The sequence below is a fragment of the Coregonus lavaretus genome (assembly GCF_964263955.1).
Source record: "Coregonus lavaretus genome assembly, chromosome: 32".
Taxonomy (NCBI): Eukaryota; Metazoa; Chordata; class Actinopteri; order Salmoniformes; family Salmonidae; genus Coregonus; species Coregonus lavaretus.
In genome coordinates, this window is record NC_140019.1 from 27,862,115 (window position 1) to 27,881,169 (window position 19,055).

General features: G+C 47.8%; 1 protein-coding gene across 1 annotated transcript in view; it reads right to left on the reverse strand.

The window, feature by feature from the left end:
- Positions 1-2,733: 2,733 nt before the first annotated feature.
- LOC311107918 (solute carrier family 4 member 11-like) overlaps positions 2,734-19,055 on the reverse strand; it is a 70,526-nt gene continuing 54,204 nt past the window's right edge. Inside the window, exons 19-20 of the mRNA XM_084150517.1 lie at positions 3,996-4,165; positions 2,734-3,637 (exon numbers count right to left, since the gene is read on the reverse strand). Of these exons, the coding sequence (XP_084006643.1) occupies positions 3,571-3,637; positions 3,996-4,165 (237 nt within the window). The 3' untranslated portion in view covers positions 2,734-3,570. The remainder of the gene's footprint in view (positions 3,638-3,995; positions 4,166-19,055) is intronic.

A 19,055-nucleotide genomic window follows, 5' to 3' on the forward strand; every position in this document is an offset into this window, starting at 1 on the left:
GACTCCCCTATAGTATGTTATACCTCGTTCCCTCCTTCAGGGAATAGTAGTTACAGTGGGGGAAAAAAGTATTTAGTCAGCCACCAATTGTGCAAGTTCTCCCACTTAAAAAGATGAGAGAGGCCTGTCATTTTCATCATAGGTACACGTCAACTATGACAGACAAATTGAGAAAAAAAAATCCAGATCTCACCCCGTGGGGTCAAAATGATCACAAGAACGGTGAGCAAAAATCCCAGAACCACACGGGGGGAGCTAGTGAATGACCTGCAGAGAGCTGGGACCAAAGTAACAAAGCCTACCATCAGTAACACACTACGCCGCCAGGGACTCAAATCCTGCAGTGCCAGACGTGTCCCCCTGCTTAAGCCAGTACATGTCCAGGCCCGTCTGAAGTTTGCTAGAGTGCATTTGGATGATCCAGAAGAGGATTGGGAGAATGTCATATGGTCAGATGAAACCAAAATAGAACTTTTTGGTAAAAACTCAACTCGTCGTGTTTGGAGGACAAAGAATGCTGAGTTGCATCCAAAGAACACCATACCTACTGTGAAGCATGGGGGTGGAAACATCATGCTTTGGGGCTGTTTTTCTGCAAAGGGACCAGGATGACTGATCCATGTAAAGGAAAGAATGAATGGGGCCATGTATCGTGAGATTTTGAGTGAAAACCTCCTTCCATCAGCAAGGGCATTGAAGATGAAATGTGGCTGGGTCTTTCAGCATGACAATGATCCCAAACACACCGCCCGGGCAACGAAGGAGTGGCTTCGTAAGAAGCATTTCAAGGTCCTGGAGTGGCCTAGCCAGTCTCCAGATCACAACCCCATAGAAAATCTTTGGAGGGAGTTGAAAGTCCGTGTTGCCCAGCGACAGTCCCAAAACATCACTGCTCTAGAGGAGATCTGCATGGAGGAATGGGCCAAAATACCAGCAACAGTGTGTGAAAACCTTGTGAAGACTTACAGAAAACGTTTGACCTGTGTCATTGCCAACAAAGGGTATATAACAAAGTATTGAGAAACGTTTGTTATTGACCAAATACTTATTTTCCACCATAATTTGCAAATCAATTCATTAAAAATCCTACAATGTGATTTTCTGGAATTTTTTTCCTCATTTTGTCTGTCATAGTTGACGTGTACATATGATGAAAATTACAGGCCTCTCTCATCTTTTTAAGTGGGAGAACTTGCACAATTGGTGGCTGACTAAAGACTTTTTTTCCCCACTGTATATTATAACTGTACGTTTTACGGTAATAATTCACATTTCCTGTTGCTGCAGGATTATTTTCCTGCTGCAGCAAACTGGCTCAAATTTAGATCCTACATCTGTATCATAAAGATTTACTTCTGTTTTGTCTTAATAATAATAATAATATGCCATTTAGCAGACGCTTTTATCCAAAGCGACTTACAGTCATGCGTGCATACATTTTTGCGTATGGGTGGTCCCGGGGATCGAACCCACTACCTTGGCGTTACAAGCGCCGTGCTCTACCAGCTGAGCTACAGAGGACTTGAAGTGGAGCTGAATTTATCACAACAAAGGATCTGAATGAAAAGTTCAGATAAACTGTCAGCTATTAGCGTACTGTTGATAATACAAAAGTATTGTACTATTGAAATTAAACTTCAATCCACCCGCCGTGACTGGTGGTTTTTGTGGCTTGTGTTCTTGTTTTATGTCTGTCCTTCCATTTTCAGTGCATCGTGGGTTTTAAACAGGAGAATTGAATAAAGTTGGCTTTTTCTACAATGTTGTGAAATAGCCATTATCGACGTAGGCATATGAGAACTTGGCCTGTGTATGGTAATTGTGAAGGAGTTGTGCAGTAGTATTTCTCAGTATCTTTAACACTGATTGCTGCCTGCCAGCATGGAAGTTCTGAAATCACATTTCTTATCCTCAAAGATGGGATGTCATCCAGAACCTATTTGGGGTTTGTAATTCACACAAACGTTTGAGCTGTATATGTTCACTCACCTAGTCATTATTGTAAATGTATCTTAAGTGGAATCAAAGTTTATCAATTGATAGGAGTGTTTTACAATTCCATTACTGTAGGACCGGGATTCAATCCAACCGCGCTTTATCAACACTGCACATTTTAAAGGCAACGTTCTGCCGTTCACGGAGACAACATTCATGGTACACTGCATATGTCGGCTCAATCCAAACATTTCCACAAAAGGGCATTATCATAATTTTCATAGTGTTATTTCGACCTCATAATGTGGAAATATCTTTTTTTTTTTTAACAGGAAAATCACATTTTGGACTGCACTGCCCTTAAAAGAAGTCCACTCTACTCTGAAGTGTTGACGGCAAACACAACTCATCTGACACAGCAGTGATCTTTAGCTAACAGTTTGTTCATAACATCTTTTGAAATATATGTGTTGGCTTTAAAAGCAGTGATACTAGAAACCACTGCAAAGAACAGCTGACAAGTAACAAGTCTGGCAATAAGACTACACAGAACTCTCCTCTGAAGATCCAGGTTTGGTTATTCTCGGTAGGTTTATAGTGCCATCTATTGGGGCAATTGCACAGGGTGAATTCTCTCACAGATCTGCAATGCTGTGAAACCATTAACCAAGAATTCAATAGAGAGGACTGTTTTACACATCTTCAGAATTAGGTAATACAGTACAGAAAGTGCAGATAGAACAATATGAACATGTTAATCTGTCGCAGTGTGATTATAAATAAATACAAACATTCAAATGATTTAAAAGGCTTTATTTGTTTGGTAACAGTTTAAACAGCAGGAATGCAGTATACTGTGCAACATATTTATTGTTTGTTTTACATTAATATCCTGTATGTTACTTTGTAATTGCAGAAGTTATGGCACTTTTGCATTGCAATCTGGTCTATTCACTGTGAATTGATTTTGTATAAGTATCCAAAAATATTGAACTATAAACAACCATGACTATCTGCAGATCCCAGCCTAAAACCCAAACAATGTTTATCTTTCTAAATGTTTATCTTATTCATATAAAACAAATCAATGAACTTGTTATACAAAGGTAGGGTGTGGGTCAGCGGCAGCATTAGATAATGCCTGGTGTTGTACAGTATTTCTCAGAATACAATAAGAAGGGAGGTTAAAAGAGTATGTTAAATATATAAGCAACTACATAGATTAAGCAACTACAATGATTAAGCAACTACAGTACGTAGCAAATAAAAAGGTACGATTGTGGTCCATCCAGATATCCATTTGTCAATCACCGGCTGCAACCCAGTCACAGTCTAGTACTCTTGCAGTCCAAGTGCCTTAACATGTATCTACATAATCAGTTTACAAAATACATTTTGTTTCCCTTGTAGTTTCAGGACTCAAATCAATCCGTAGAGCTGAAGATTTGAGCTGTAGCGCGATTGTAATTTAAAGGTAATTTCCGATTGAGCCGACAGTGCCTACTGTAAATGCAGTCTCCGCGAACGCGGGAACATTGCCTTTAAATTTCTATCGAGCTGGAGCGCAGGTCTTCAGCACTACGGATTGAATCGAGCCTTAAGTATCAGTCCTTTCAGAGTTCTCCCTCTGTCTGTCTACATGTGCTGGGAATCCATGATGTCCAGATACTTCGCCTCGATTACCCTTGGCAGCAGGTTAGTCCTGGGGAATAGAATCAGAGACACAAATTAAACCCAATTAATAAAAAAATCAAACTCACTACTATAGTAAGTGAAAGTACATTCACCTGTATAAAGTTTCATTTGTCATTGAACTACAGTCTTGGTTGTTTTCAATGGTAAATACACCATTATTGGTGATCTTGACTATTCACCCATGGGAATCAACCAAGCACGTTTTTCTAACCACTAGAGGATACTGCTACCCTTTGTTCAAAGCCCAAAGCGCCTGGTTCAGATTCACAGTTTCTAGTGGATTTCTCTGCCCCCTACTGGTCAGGAGGACTATACCAATAGAGGTACAATAAAATATGTGTTCTATTTAATGATGAGACTGTTACCTGATGGGAATGAGCAGGATCATCAGGAAGGGGAAGATCATCTTAATATAGGGCAGAGGGTACATGCCGAATGCACACAGGATGATCAACTGCAGTATCTGCAGGGCCGTGAAGTAGTGCACCTTCTTCTGGGGCACCCTCCGAATATAGTGGGTGGGAGGGTAGGACGTCTGAGGGGAGGGAGAGGAGATGGTTTAACATCATGCTTGACTAGGACGTCTGAGGGGAGGGAGAGGAGATGGTTTAACATCATGGTTGACTAGGACGTCTGAGGGGAGGGAGAGGGAGAGGAGATGGTTGACTAGGACGTCTGAGGGGAGGGAGAGGAGATGGTTTAACATCATGGTTGACTAGGATGTCTGAGGGGAGGCAGAGGGAGAGGAGATGGTTTAACATCATGGTTGACTAGGACGTCTGAGGAGAGGGAGAGGAGATGGTTTAACATCATGGTTGACTAGGACGTCTGAGGTGAGGGAGAGGAGAAGGTTTAACATCATGGTTGACTAGGACATCTGAGGGGAGGGAGAGGAGATGGTTTAACATCATGGTTGACTGGGACGTCTGAGGGGAGGGAGAGGAGATGGTTTAACATCATGGTTGACTAGGACGTCTGAGGGGAGGGAGAGGAGATGGTTTAACACCATGGTTGACTAGGACGTCTGAGGGGAGGGAGAGGAGATGGTTTAACATCATGGTTGACTAGGACGTCTGAGGGGAGGGAGAGGAGATGGTTTAACATCATGGTTGACTAGGACGTCTGAGGGAAGGGAGAGGAGATGGTTTAACATCATGGTTGACTAGGACGTCTGAGGGGAGGGAGAGGAGATGGTTAACATCATGGTTGACTAGGATGTCTGAGGAAAGGGAGAAGAGATGGTTAACATCATGGTTGACTAGGACTTCTGAGGGGAGGGAGAGGAGATAGTTTAACATCATGGTTGACTAGGACGTCTGAGGGGAGGGAGAGGGAGAAGAGATGGTTTAACATCATGGTTGACTAGGACGTCTGAGGGGAGGGAGAGGAGATGGTTTAACATCATGGTTGACTAGGACGTCTGAGGGGAGGGAGAGGGAGAGGAGATGGTTTAACATCATTGTTGACTAGGATGTCTGAGGGGAGGGAGAGGGGAGGGAGAGGGAGAGGAGATGGTTTAACATCATGGTTGACTAGGACGTCTGAGGGAAGGGAGAGGAGATGGTTTAACATCATGGTTGACTAGGACGTCTGAGGGGAGGGAGAGGGAGAGGAGATGGTTTAACATCATGGTTGACTAGGAAGTCTGAGGGGAGGGAGAGGAGATGGTTTAACATCATGGTTGAGTAGGACATCTGAGGGTCGGGAGAGGGAGAGGAGATGGTTTAACATCATGGTTGATTAGGACGTCTGAGGGGAGGGAGAGGAGATGGTTTAACATCAGGGTTGACTAGGACGTCTGAGGGGAGGGAGAGGGAGAGGAGATGGTTTAACATCATGGTTGACTAGGACGTCTGAGGGGAGGGAGAGGGAGAGGAGATGGTTTAACATCATGGTTGACTAGGACGTCTGAGGAGAGGGAGAGGAGATTGTTTAACATCATGGTTGACTAGGACGTCTGAGGGGAGGGAGAGGAGATGGTTTATCATCATGGTTGACTAGGACGTCTGAGGGGAGGGAGAGGAGATGGTTTAACATCATGGTTGACTAGGACGTCTGAGGGGAGGGAGAGGAGATGGTTTAACATCATAGTTGACTAGGACGTCTGAGGGGAGGGAGAGGGAGAGGAGATGGTTTAACATCATTGTTGACTAGGACGTCTGAGGGGAGGGAGAGGGAGAGGAGATGGTTTAACATCATGGTTGACTAGGACGTCTGATGGAAGGGAGAGGACATGGTTTAACATCATGGTTGACTAGGACGTCTGAGGGGAGGGAGAGGGAGAGGAGATGGTTTAACATCATGGTTGACTAGGACGTCTGAGGGGAGGGAGAGGGAGAGGAGATGGTTTAACATCATGGTTGACTAGGACGTCTGAGGGGAGGGAGAGGAGATGGTTTAACATCATGGTTGACTAGTACGTCTGAGGGGAGGGAGAGGGAGAGGAGATGGTTTAACATCATGGTTGACTAGGACATCTGAGGGGAGGGAGAGGAGATGGTTTAACATCATGGTTGACTAGGATGTCTGAGGGGAGGGAGAGGGAGAGGAGATGGTTTAACATCATTGTTGACTATGATGTCTGAGGGGAGGGAGAGGGAGAGGAGATGGTTTAACATCATGGTTGACTAGGACATCTGAGGGAAGGGAGAGGAGATGGTTAACATCATGGTTGACTAGGACGTCTGAGGGGAGGGAGAGGAGATGGTTTAACATCATGGTTGACTAGGACGTCTGAGGGGAGGGAGAGGGAGAGGAGATGGTTTAACATCATGGTTTACTAGGACATCTGAGGGGAGGGAGAGGAGATGGTTTAACATCATGGTTGACTAGGACGTCTGAGGGGAGGGAGAGGAGATGGTTTAACATCATTGTTGACTAGGATGTCTGAGGGGAGGGAGGGAGAGGAGATGGTTTAACATCATGGTTGACTAGGACATCTGAGGGAAGGGAGAGGAGATGGTTTAACATCATGGTTGACTAGGACGTCTGAGGGGAGGGAGAGGAGATGGTTTAACATCATAGTTGACTAGGACGTCTGAGGGGAGGGAGAGGAGATGGTTTAACATCATGGTTGACTAGGATGTCTGAGTGGAGGGAGAGGAGATGGTTTAACATCATGGTTGACTAGGACATCTGAGGGGAGGGAGAGGGAGAGGAGATGGTTTAACATCATGGTTGACTAGGACGTCTGAGGGGAGGGAGAGGGAGAGGAGATGGTTTAACATCATGGTTGACTAGGACGTCTGAGGGGAGGGAGAGGGAGAAGAGATGGTTTAACATCATGGTTGACTAGGACGTCTGAGGGGAGGGAGAGGAGATGGTTTAACATCATGGTTCACTAGGACGTCTGAGGGGAGGGAGAGGGAGAGGAGATGGTTTAATATCATGGTTGACTAGGACATCTGAGGGGAGGGAGAGGAGATGGTTTAACATCATGGTTGACTAGGACGTCTGAGGGGAGGGAGAGGGAGAGGAGATGGTTTAACATCATTGTTGACTAGGATGTCTGAGGGGAGGGAGAGGGGAGGGAGAGGGAGAGGAGATGGTTTAACATCATGGTTGACTAGGACGTCTGAGGGAAGGGAGAGGAGATGGTTTAACATCATGGTTGACTAGGACGTCTGAGGGGAGGGAGAGGGAGAGGAGATGGTTTAACATCATGGTTGACTAGGAAGTCTGAGGGGAGGGAGAGGAGATGGTTTAACATCATGGTTGAGTAGGACATCTGAGGGTCGGGAGAGGGAGAGGAGATGGTTTAACATCATGGTTGATTAGGACGTCTGAGGGGAGGGAGAGGAGATGGTTTAACATCAGGGTTGACTAGGACGTCTGAGGGGAGGGAGAGGGAGAGGAGATGGTTTAACATCATGGTTGACTAGGACGTCTGAGGGGAGGGAGAGGGAGAGGAGATGGTTTAACATCATGGTTGACTAGGACGTCTGAGGAGAGGGAGAGGAGATTGTTTAACATCATGGTTGACTAGGACGTCTGAGGGGAGGGAGAGGAGATGGTTTATCATCATGGTTGACTAGGACGTCTGAGGGGAGGGAGAGGAGATGGTTTAACATCATGGTTGACTAGGACGTCTGAGGGAGGGAGAGGAGATGGTTTAACATCATAGTTGACTAGGACGTCTGAGGGGAGGGAGAGGGAGAGGAGATGGTTTAACATCATTGTTGACTAGGACGTCTGAGGGGAGGGAGAGGGAGAGGAGATGGTTTAACATCATGGTTGACTAGGACGTCTGATGGAAGGGAGAGGACATGGTTTAACATCATGGTTGACTAGGACGTCTGAGGGGAGGGAGAGGGAGAGGAGATGGTTTAACATCATGGTTGACTAGGACGTCTGAGGGGAGGGAGAGGGAGAGGAGATGGTTTAACATCATGGTTGACTAGGACGTCTGAGGGGAGGGAGAGGAGATGGTTTAACATCATGGTTGACTAGTACGTCTGAGGGGAGGGAGAGGGAGAGGAGATGGTTTAACATCATGGTTGACTAGGACATCTGAGGGGAGGGAGAGGAGATGGTTTAACATCATGGTTGACTAGGATGTCTGAGGGGAGGGAGAGGGAGAGGAGATGGTTTAACATCATTGTTGACTATGATGTCTGAGGGGAGGGAGAGGGAGAGGAGATGGTTTAACATCATGGTTGACTGGGACATCTGAGGGAAGGGAGAGGAGATGGTTAACATCATGGTTGACTAGGACGTCTGAGGGGAGGGAGAGGAGATGGTTTAACATCATGGTTGACTAGGACGTCTGAGGGGAGGGAGAGGGAGAGGAGATGGTTTAACATCATGGTTTACTAGGACATCTGAGGGGAGGGAGAGGAGATGGTTTAACATCATGGTTGACTAGGACGTCTGAGGGGAGGGAGAGGAGATGGTTTAACATCATTGTTGACTAGGATGTCTGAGGGGAGGGAGGGAGAGGAGATGGTTTAACATCATGGTTGACTAGGACATCTGAGGGAAGGGAGAGGAGATGGTTTAACATCATGGTTGACTAGGACGTCTGAGGGGAGGGAGAGGGAGAGGAGATGGTTTAACATCATGGTTGACTAGGACGTCTGAGGGGAGGGAGAGGGAGAGGAGATGGTTTAACATCATTGTTGACTAGGACGTCTGAGGAGAGGGAGAGGAGATCGTTTAACATCATTGTTGACTAGGACGTCTAAGGGGAGGGAGAGGGAGAGGAGATGGTTTAACATCATGGTTGACTAGGACGTCTGAGGGGAGGGAGAGGAGATGGTTTAACATCATAGTTGACTAGGACGTCTGAGGGGAGGGAGAGGGAGAGGAGATGGTTTAACATCATGGTTGACTAGGATGTCTGAGTGGAGGGAGAGGAGATGGTTTAACATCATGGTTGACTAGGATATCTTAGGGGAGGGAGAGGGAGAGGAGATAGTTTAACATCATGGTTGACTAGGACATCTGAGGGGAGGGAGAGGGAAAGGAGATGGTTTAACATCATGGTTGACTAGGACGTCTGAGGGTAGTGAGAGGGAGAGGAGATGGTTTAACATCATGGTTGACTAGGACGTCTGATGGAAGGTAGAGGAGATGGTTTAACATCATTGTTGACTAGGACGTCTGAGGGGAGGGAGAGGGAGAGGAGATGGTTTAACATCATGGTTGACTAGGACATCTGAGAAAAGGGAGAGGAAATGGTTTAACATCATGGTTGACTAGGACGTCTGAGGGGAGGGAGAGGGAGAGGAGATGGTTTAACATCATGGTTGACTAGGACGTCTGAGGAGAGGGAGAGGAGATGGTTTAACATCATAGTTGACTAGGACGTCTGAGGGGAGGGAGAGGAGATGGTTTAACATCATGGTTGACTAGGACGTCTGAGTGGAGTGAGAGGAGATGGTTTAACATCATGGTTGACTAGGACATATGAGGGGAGGGAGAGGGAGAGGAGATAGTTTAACATGATGGTTGACTAGGACATCTTAGGGGAGGGAGAGGGAGAGGAGATGGTTTAACATCATGGTTGACTAGGACGTCTGAGGGGAGGGAGAGGGATAGGAGATGGTTTAACATCACTGTTGACTAGGACGTCTGAGGGGAGGGAGAGGGAGAGGAGATGGTTTAACATCATGGTTGACTAGGACATCTGATGGAAGGGAGAGGAGATGGTTTAACATCATGGTTGACTAGGACGTCTGAGGGGAGGGAGAGGGAGAGGAGATGGTTTAACATCATGGTTGACTAGGACGTCTGAGGGGAGGGAGAGGGAGAGGAGATGGTTTAACATCACTGTTGACAATGACGTCTGAGGGGAGGGAGAGGGAGAGGAGATGGTTTAACATCATGGTTGACTAGGACATCTGATGGGAGGGAGAGGGAGAGGAGATGGTTGAACATCATTGTTGACTAAGACGTCTGAGGAGAGAGAAAGGAGATCGTTTAACATCTCGGTTTACTAGGACGTCTGATGGGAGGGAGAGGAGATGGTTTAACATCATGGTTGACTAGGACGTCTGAGGGGAGGGAGAGGAGATGGTTTAACATCATAGTTGACTAGGACGTCTGAGGGGAGGGAGAGGAGATGGTTTAACATCATGGTTGACTAGGATGTCTGAGTGGAGGGAGAGGAGATGGTTTAACATCATGGTTGACTAGGACATCTGAGGGGAGGGAGAGGGAGAGGAGATGGTTTAACATCATGGTTGACTAGGACGTCTGAGGGGAGGGAGAGGGAGAGGAGATGGTTTAACATCATGGTTGACTAGGACGTCTGAGGGGAGGGATAGGGAGAGGAGATGGTTTAACATCATTGTTGACTAGGACGTCTGAGGGGAGGGAGAGGGAGAGGAGATGGTTTAACATCATGGTTGACTAGGACGTCTGAGGGGAGGGAGAGGGAGAGTAGATGGTTTAACATCATTGTTGACTAGGACGTCTGAGGAGAGGGAGAGGAGATCGTTTAACATCATGGTTTACTAGGACGTATGAGGGGAGGGAGAGGTGATGGTTTAACATCATGGTTGACTAGGACATCTGAGGGGAGGGAGAGGAGATGGTTTAACATCATAGTTGATTAGGACGTCTGAGGGGAGGGAGAGGGAGAGGAGATGGTTTAACATCACGGTTGACTAGGATGTCTGAGTGGAGGGAGAGGTGATGGTTTAACATCATGGTTGACTAGGACATCTGAGGGGAGGGAGAGGGAGAGGAGATGGTTTAACATCATTGTTGACTAGGATGTCTGAGGGGAGGGAGAGGGAAAGGAGATGGTTTAACATCATGGTTGACTAGGACGTCTGAGGGTAGTGAGAGGGAGAGGAGATGGTTCAACATCATTGTTGACTAGGACGTCTGAGGGGAGGGAGAGGGAGAGGAGATGGTTTAACATCATGGTTGACTAGGACATCTGATGGGAGGGAGAGGTGATGGTTTAACATCATGGTTGACTAGGACATCTGAGGGGAGGGAGAGGTGATGGTTTAACATCATGGTTGACTAGGACGTCTTAGGGGAGGTAGAGGGAAAGGAGATGGTTTAACATCATGGTTGACTAGGACATCTGAGGGGAGGGAGAGGGAGAGGAGATGGTTTAACATCATGGTTGACTAGGACGTCTGAAGAGAGGGAGAGGAGATGGTTTAACATCATGGTTGACTAGGACATCTGAGGGGGAGGGAGAGGGAGAGGAGATGGTTGACTAGGACGTCTGAGGGGAGGGAGAGGGAGAGGAGATGGTTTAACATCATGGTTGACTAGAATGTCTGAGGGGAGGCAGAGGGAGAGGAGATGGTTTAACATCATGCTTGACTAGGACGTCTGAGGAGAGGGAGAGGGAGAGGAGATGGTTTAACATCATGGTTGACTAGGACGTCTGAGGTGAGGGAGAGGAGATGGTTTAACATCATGGTTGACTAGGACATCTGAGGGGAGGGAGAGGGAGAGGAGATGGTTTAACATCATGGTTGACTAGGATGTCTGAGGAAAGGGAGAAGAGATGGTTAACATCATGGTTGACTAGGACTTCTGAGGGGAGGGAGAGGAGATAGTTTAACATCATGGTTGACTAGGACGTCTGAGGGGAGGGAGAGGGAGAGGAGATGGTTTAACATCATGGTTGACTAGGACATCTGAGGGGAGGGAGAGGAGATGGTTTAACATCATGGTTGACTAGGACGTCTGAGGGGAGGGAGAGGGAGAGGAGATGGTTTAATATCATGGTTGACTAGGACATCTGAGGGGAGGGAGAGGAGATTGTTTAACATCATGGTTGACTAGGACGTCTGAGGGGAGGGAGAGGGAGAGGAGATGGTTTAACATAATTGTTGACTAGGATGTCTGAGGGGAGGGAGAGGGGAGGGAGAGGGAGAGGAGATGGTTTAACATCATGGTTGACTAGGACGTCTGAGGGAAGGGAGAGGAGATGGTTTAACATCATGGTTGACTAGGATGTCTGAGGGGAGGGAGAGGGAGAGGAGATTGTTTAACATCATGGTTGACTAGGAAGTCTGAGGGGAGGGAGAGGAGATGGTTTAACATCATGGTTGAGTAGGACATCTGAGGGGAGGGAGAGGGAGAGGAGATGGTTTAACATCATGGTTGATTAGGACGTCTGAGGGGAGGGAGAGGGAGAGGAGATGGTTTAACATCATGGTTGATTAGGACATCTGAGGGAAGGGAGAGGAGATGGTTTAACATCATGGTTGACTAGGACGTCTGAGGGGAGGGAGAGGAGATCGTTTAACATCATGGTTGACTAGGACGTCTGAGGGGAGGGAGAGGGAGAGGAGATGGTTTAACATCATGGTTGACTAGGACGTCTGAGGAGAGGGAGAGGAGATGGTATAACATCATGGTTGACTAGGACGTCTGAGGGGAGGGAGAGGAGATGGTTTATCATCATGCTTGACTAGGACATCTGAGGGGAGGGAGAGGAGATGGTTTAACATCATGGTTGACTAGGACGTCTGAGGGGAGGGAGAGGAGATGGTTTAACATCATAGTTGACTAGGACGTCTGAGGGGAGGGAGAGGGAGAGGAGATGGTTTAACATCATTGTTGATTAGGACGTCTGAGGGGAGGGAGAGGGAGAGGAGATGGTTTAACATCATGGTTGATTAGGACATCTGAGGGCAGGGAGAGGAGATGGTTTAACATCATGGTTGACTAGGACGTCTGAGGGGAGGGAGAGGAGATCGTTTAACATCTCGGTTTACTAGGACGTCTGATGGGAGGGAGAGGAGATGGTTTAACATCATGGTTGACTAGGACGTCTGAGGGGAGGGAGAGGAGATGGTTTAACATCATAGTTGACTAGGACGTCTGAGGGGAGGGAGAGGGAGAGGAGATGGTTTAACATTATGGTTGACTAGGACATCTGAGGGAAGGGAGAGGAGATGGTTTAACATCATGGTTGACTAGGACGTCTGAGGGGAGGGAGAGGAGATGGTTTAACATCATGGTTGACTAGGATGTCTGAGTGGAGGGAGAGGAGATGGTTTAACATCATGGTTGACTAGGACATCTGAGGGGAGGGAGAGGGAGAGGAGATGGTTTAACATTATGGTTGACTAGGACATCTGAGGGAAGGGAGAGGAGATGGTTTAACATCATGGTTGACTAGGACGTCTGAGGGGAGGGAGAGGGAGAGGAGATGGTTTAACATCATGGTTGACTAGGACGTCTGAGGGGAGGGATAGGGAGAGGAGATGGTTTAACATCATTGTTGACTAGGACGTCTGAGGGGAGGGAGAGGGAGAGGAGATGGTTTAACATCATGGTTGACTAGGACGTCTGAGGGGAGGGAGAGGGAGAGGAGATGGTTTAACATCATTCTTGACTAGGACGTCTGAGGAGAGGGAGAGGAGATCGTTTAACATCATGGTTTACTAGGACGTATGAGGGGAGGGAGAGGAGATGGTTTAACATCATGGTTGACTAGGACATCTGAGGGGAGGGAGAGGAGATGGTTTAACATCATAGTTGATTAGGACGTCTGAGGGGAGGGAGAGGGAGAGGAGATGGTTTAACATCACGGTTGACTAGGATGTCTGAGTGGAGGGAGAGGTGATGGTTTAACATCATGGTTGACTAGGACATCTGAGGGGAGGGAGAGGGAGAGGAGATGGTTTAACATCATTGTTGACTAGGATGTCTGAGGGGAGGGAGAGGGAAAGGAGATGGTTTAACATCATGTTTGACTAGGACGTCTGAGGGTAGTGAGAGGGAGAGGAGATGGTTTAACATCATGGTTGATTAGGACATCTGAGGGCAGGGAGAGGAGATGGTTTAACATCATGGTTGACTAGGACGTCTGAGGGGAGGGAGAGGAGATCGTTTAACATCTCGGTTTACTAGGACGTCTGATGGGAGGGAGAGGAGATGGTTTAACATCATGGTTGACTAGGACGTCTGAGGGGAGGGAGAGGAGATGGTTTAACATCATAGTTGACTAGGACGTCTGAGGGGAGGGAGAGGGAGAGGAGATGGTTTAACATTATGGTTGACTAGGACATCTGAGGGAAGGGAGAGGAGATGGTTTAACATCATTGTTGACTAGGACGTCTGAGGGGAGGGAGAGGAGATGGTTTAACATCATGGTTGACTAGGATGTCTGAGTGGAGGGAGAGGAGATGGTTTAACATCATGGTTGACTAGGACGTCTGAGGGGAGGGAGAGGGAGAGGAGATGGTTTAACATCATGGTTGACTAGGACGTCTGAGGGGAGGGATAGGGAGAGGAGATGGTTTAACATCATTGTTGACTAGGACGTCTGAGGGGAGGGAGAGGGAGAGGAGATGGTTTAACATCATGGTTGACTAGGACGTCTGAGGGGAGGGAGAGGGAGAGGAGATGGTTTAACATCATTGTTGACTAGGACGTCTGAGGAGAGGGAGAGGAGATCGTTTAACATCATGGTTTACTAGGACGTATGAGGGGAGGGAGAGGAGATGGTTTAACATCATGGTTGACTAGGACATCTGAGGGGAGGGAGAGGAGATGGTTTAACATCATAGTTGATTAGGACGTCTGAGGGGAGGGAGAGGGAGAGGAGATGGTTTAACATCACGGTTGACTAGGATGTCTGAGTGGAGGGAGAGGTGATGGTTTAACATCATGGTTGACTAGGACATCTGAGGGGAGGGAGAGGGAGAGGAGATGGTTTAACATCATTGTTGACTAGGATGTCTGAGGGGAGGGAGAGGGAAAGGAGATGGTTTAACATCATGTTTGACTAGGACGTCTGAGGGTAGTGAGAGGGAGAGGAGATGGTTCAACATCATTGTTGACTAGGACGTCTGAGGGGAGGGAGAGGGAGAGGAGATGGTTTAACATCATGGTTGACTAGGACATCTGAGGGGAGGGAGAGGTGATGGTTTAACATCATGGTTGACTAGGACATCTGAGGGGAGGGAGAGGTGATGGTTTAACATCATGGTTGACTAGGACGTCTTAGGGGAGGTAGAGGGAAAGGAGATGGTTTAACATCATGGTTGACTAGGACATCTGAGGGGAGGGAGAGGGAGAGGAGATGGTTTAACATCATGGTTGACTAGGACGTCTGAAGAGAGGGAGAGGAGATGGTTTAACATCATGGTTGACTAGGACATCTGAGGGGGAGGGAGAGGGAGAGGAGATGGTTGACTAGGACGTCTGAGGGGAGGGAGAGGGAGAGGAGATGGTTTAACATCATGGTTGACTAGAATGTCTGAGGGGAGGCAGAGGGAGAGGAGATGGTTTAACATCATGGTTGACTAGGACGTCTGAGGAGAGGGAGAGGGAGAGGAGATGGTTTAACATCATGGTTGACTAGGACGTCTGAGGTGAGGGAGAGGAGATGGTTTAACATCATGGTTGACTAGGACATCTGAGGGGAGGGAGAGGGAGAGGAGATGGTTTAACATCATGGTTGACTAGGATGTCTGAGGAAAGGGAGAAGAGATGGTTAACATCATGGTTGACTAGGACTTCTGAGGGGAGGGAGAGGAGATAGTTTAACATCATGGTTGACTAGGACGTCTGAGGGGAGGGAGAGGGAGAAGAGATGGTTTAACATCATGGTTGACTAGGACATCTGAGGGGAGGGAGAGGATATGGTTTAACATCATGGTTGACTAGGACGTCTGAGGGGAGGGAGAGGGAGAGGAGATGGTTTAATATCATGGTTGACTAGGACGTCTGAGGAGAGGGAGAGGAGATTGTTTAACATCATGGTTGACTAGGACGTCTGAGGGGAGGGAGAGGGAGAGGAGATGGTTTAACATCATTGTTGACTAGGATGTCTGAGGGGAGGGAGGGAGAGGGAGAGGAGATGGTTTAACATCATGGTTGACTAGGACGTCTGAGGGGAGGGAGAGGAGATGGTTTAACATCATGGTTGAGTAGGACATCTGAGGGGAGGGAGAGGGAGAGGAGATGGTTTAACATCATGGTTGATTAGGACGTCTGAGGGGAGGGAGAGGGAGAGGAGATGGTTTAACATCATGGTTGATTAGGACATCTGAGGGAAGGGAGAGGAGATGGTTTAACATCATGGTTGACTAGGACGTCTGAGGGGAGGGAGAGGAGATGTTTTAACATCATGGTTGACTAGGACGTCTGAGGGGAGGGAGAGGGAGAGGAGATGGTTTAACATCATGGTTGACTAGGACGTCTGAGGAGAGGGAGAGGAGATGGTATAACATCATGGTTGACTAGGACGTCTGAGGGGAGGGAGAGGAGATGGTTTATCATCATGCTTGACTAGGACGTCTGAGGGGAGGGAGAGGAGATGGTTTAACATCATGGTTGACTAGGACGTCTGAGGGGAGGGAGAGGAGATGGTTTAACATCATAGTTGACTAGGACGTCTGAGGGGAGGGAGAGGGAGAGGAGATGGTTTAACATCATTGTTGACTAGGACGTCTGAGGGGAGGGAGAGGGAGAGGAGATGGTTTAACATCATGGTTGACTAGGACGTCTGATGGAAGGGAGAGGACATGGTTTAACATCATGGTTGACTAGGACGTCTGAGGGGAGGGAGAGGGAGAGGAGATGGTTTAACATCATGGTTGACTAGGACATCTGAGGGGAGGGAGAGGGAGAGGAGATAGTTTAACATGATGGTTGACTAGCACAGCTGAGGGGAGGGAGAGGGAGAGGAGATGGTTTAACATCGAGGTTGACTAGGACATCTGAGGGGAGGGAGAGGGAGAGGAGATGGTTTAACATCATGGTTGATTAGGACGTCTGAGGGGAGGGAGAGGGAGAGGAGATGGTTTAACATCACGGTTGACTAGGATGTCTGAGTGGAGGGAGAGGAGATGGTTTAACATCATGGTTGACTAGGACATCTGAGGGGAGGGAGAGGGAGAGGAGATGGTTTAACATCATTGTTGACTAGGATGTCTGAGGGGAGGGATAGGGAGAGGAGATGGTTTAACATCATTGTTGACTAGGACGTCTGAGGGGAGGGAGAGGGAGAGGAGATGGTTTAACATCATGGTTGACTAGGACTTCTGAGGGGAGGGAGAGGGAGAGCAGATGGTTTAACATCATTGTTGACTAGGACGTCTGAGGAGAGGGAGAGGAGATCGTTTAACATCATAGTTTACTAGGACATATGAGGGGAGGGAGAGGAGATGGTTTAACATCATGGTTGACTAGGACATCTGAGGGGAGGGAGAGGAGATGGTTTAACATCATAGTTGATTAGGACGTCTGAGGGGAGGGAGAGGGAGAGGAGATGGTTTAACATCACGGTTGACTAGGATGTCTGAGTGGAGGGAGAGGAGATGGTTTAACATCATGGTTGACTAGGACATCTGAGGGGAGGGAGAGGGAGAGGAGATGGTTTAACATCATTGTTGACTAGGATGTCTGAGGGGAGGGAGAGGGAGAGGAGATGGTTTAACATCATGGTTGACTAGGACATCTGAGGGGAGGGAGAGGTGATGGTTTAACATCATGGTTGACTAGGACGTCTGAGGGGAGGGAGAGGTGATGGTTTAACATCATGGTTGACTAGGACATCTGAGGGGAGTGAGAGGTGATGGTTTAACATCATGGTTGACTAGGACGTCTTAGGGGTTGGAGAGGTAAAGGAGATGGTTTAACATCATGGTTGACTAGGACATCTGAGGGGAGGGAGAGGGAGAGGAGATGGTTGACTAGGACGTCTGAGGGGAGGGAGAGGGAGAGGAGATGGTTTAACATCATGGTTGACTAGAATGTCTGAGGGGAGGGAGAGGGAGAGGAGATGGTTTAACATCATGGTTGACTAGGATGTCTTTGGAAAGGGAGAAGAGATGGTTAACATCATGGTTGACTAGGACTTCTGAGGGGAGGGAGAGGAGATAGTTTAACATCATGGTTGACTAGGACGTCTGAGGGGAGGGAGAGGGAGAAGAGATGGTTTAACATCATGGTTGACTAGGACGTCTGAGGGGAGGGAGAGGAGATGGTTTAACATCATAGTTGACTAGGACGTCTGAGGGGAGGGAGAGGGAGAGGAGATGGTTTAACATCATTGTTGACTAGGACGTCTGAGGGGAGGGAGAGGGAGAGGAGATGGTTTAACATCATGGTTGACTAGGACGTCTGATGGAAGGGAGAGGACATGGTTTAACATCATGGTTGACTAGGACGTCTGAGGGGAGGGAGAGGGAGAGGAGATGGTTTAACATCATGGTTGACTAGGACATCTGAGGGGAGGGAGAGGGAGAGGAGATAGTTTAACATGATGGTTGACTAGCACAGCTGAGGGGAGGGAGAGGGAGAGGAGATGGTTTAACATCGAGGTTGACTAGGACATCTGAGGGGAGGGAGAGGGAGAGGAGATGGTTTAACATCATGGTTGATTAGGACGTCTGAGGGGAGGGAGAGGGAGAGGAGATGGTTTAACATCACGGTTGACTAGGATGTCTGAGTGGAGGGAGAGGAGATGGTTTAACATCATGGTTGACTAGGACATCTGAGGGGAGGGAGAGGGAGAGGACATGGTTTAACATCATTGTTGACTAGGATGTCTGAGGGGAGGGATAGGGAGAGGAGATGGTTTAACATCATTGTTGACTAGGACGTCTGAGGGGAGGGAGAGGGAGAGGAGATGGTTTAACATCATGGTTGACTAGGACTTCTGAGGGGAGGGAGAGGGAGAGCAGATGGTTTAACATCATTGTTGACTAGGACGTCTGAGGAGAGGGAGAACAGATCGTTTAACATCATGGTTTACTAGGACATATGAGGGGAGGGAGAGGAGATGGTTTAACATCATGGTTGACTAGGACATCTGAGGGGAGGGAGAGGAGATGGTTTAACATCATAGTTGATTAGGACGTCTGAGGGGAGGGAGAGGGAGAGGAGATGGTTTAACATCACGGTTGACTAGGATGTCTGAGTGGAGGGAGAGGAGATGGTTTAACATCATGGTTGACTAGGACATCTGAGGGGAGGGAGAGGGAGAGGAG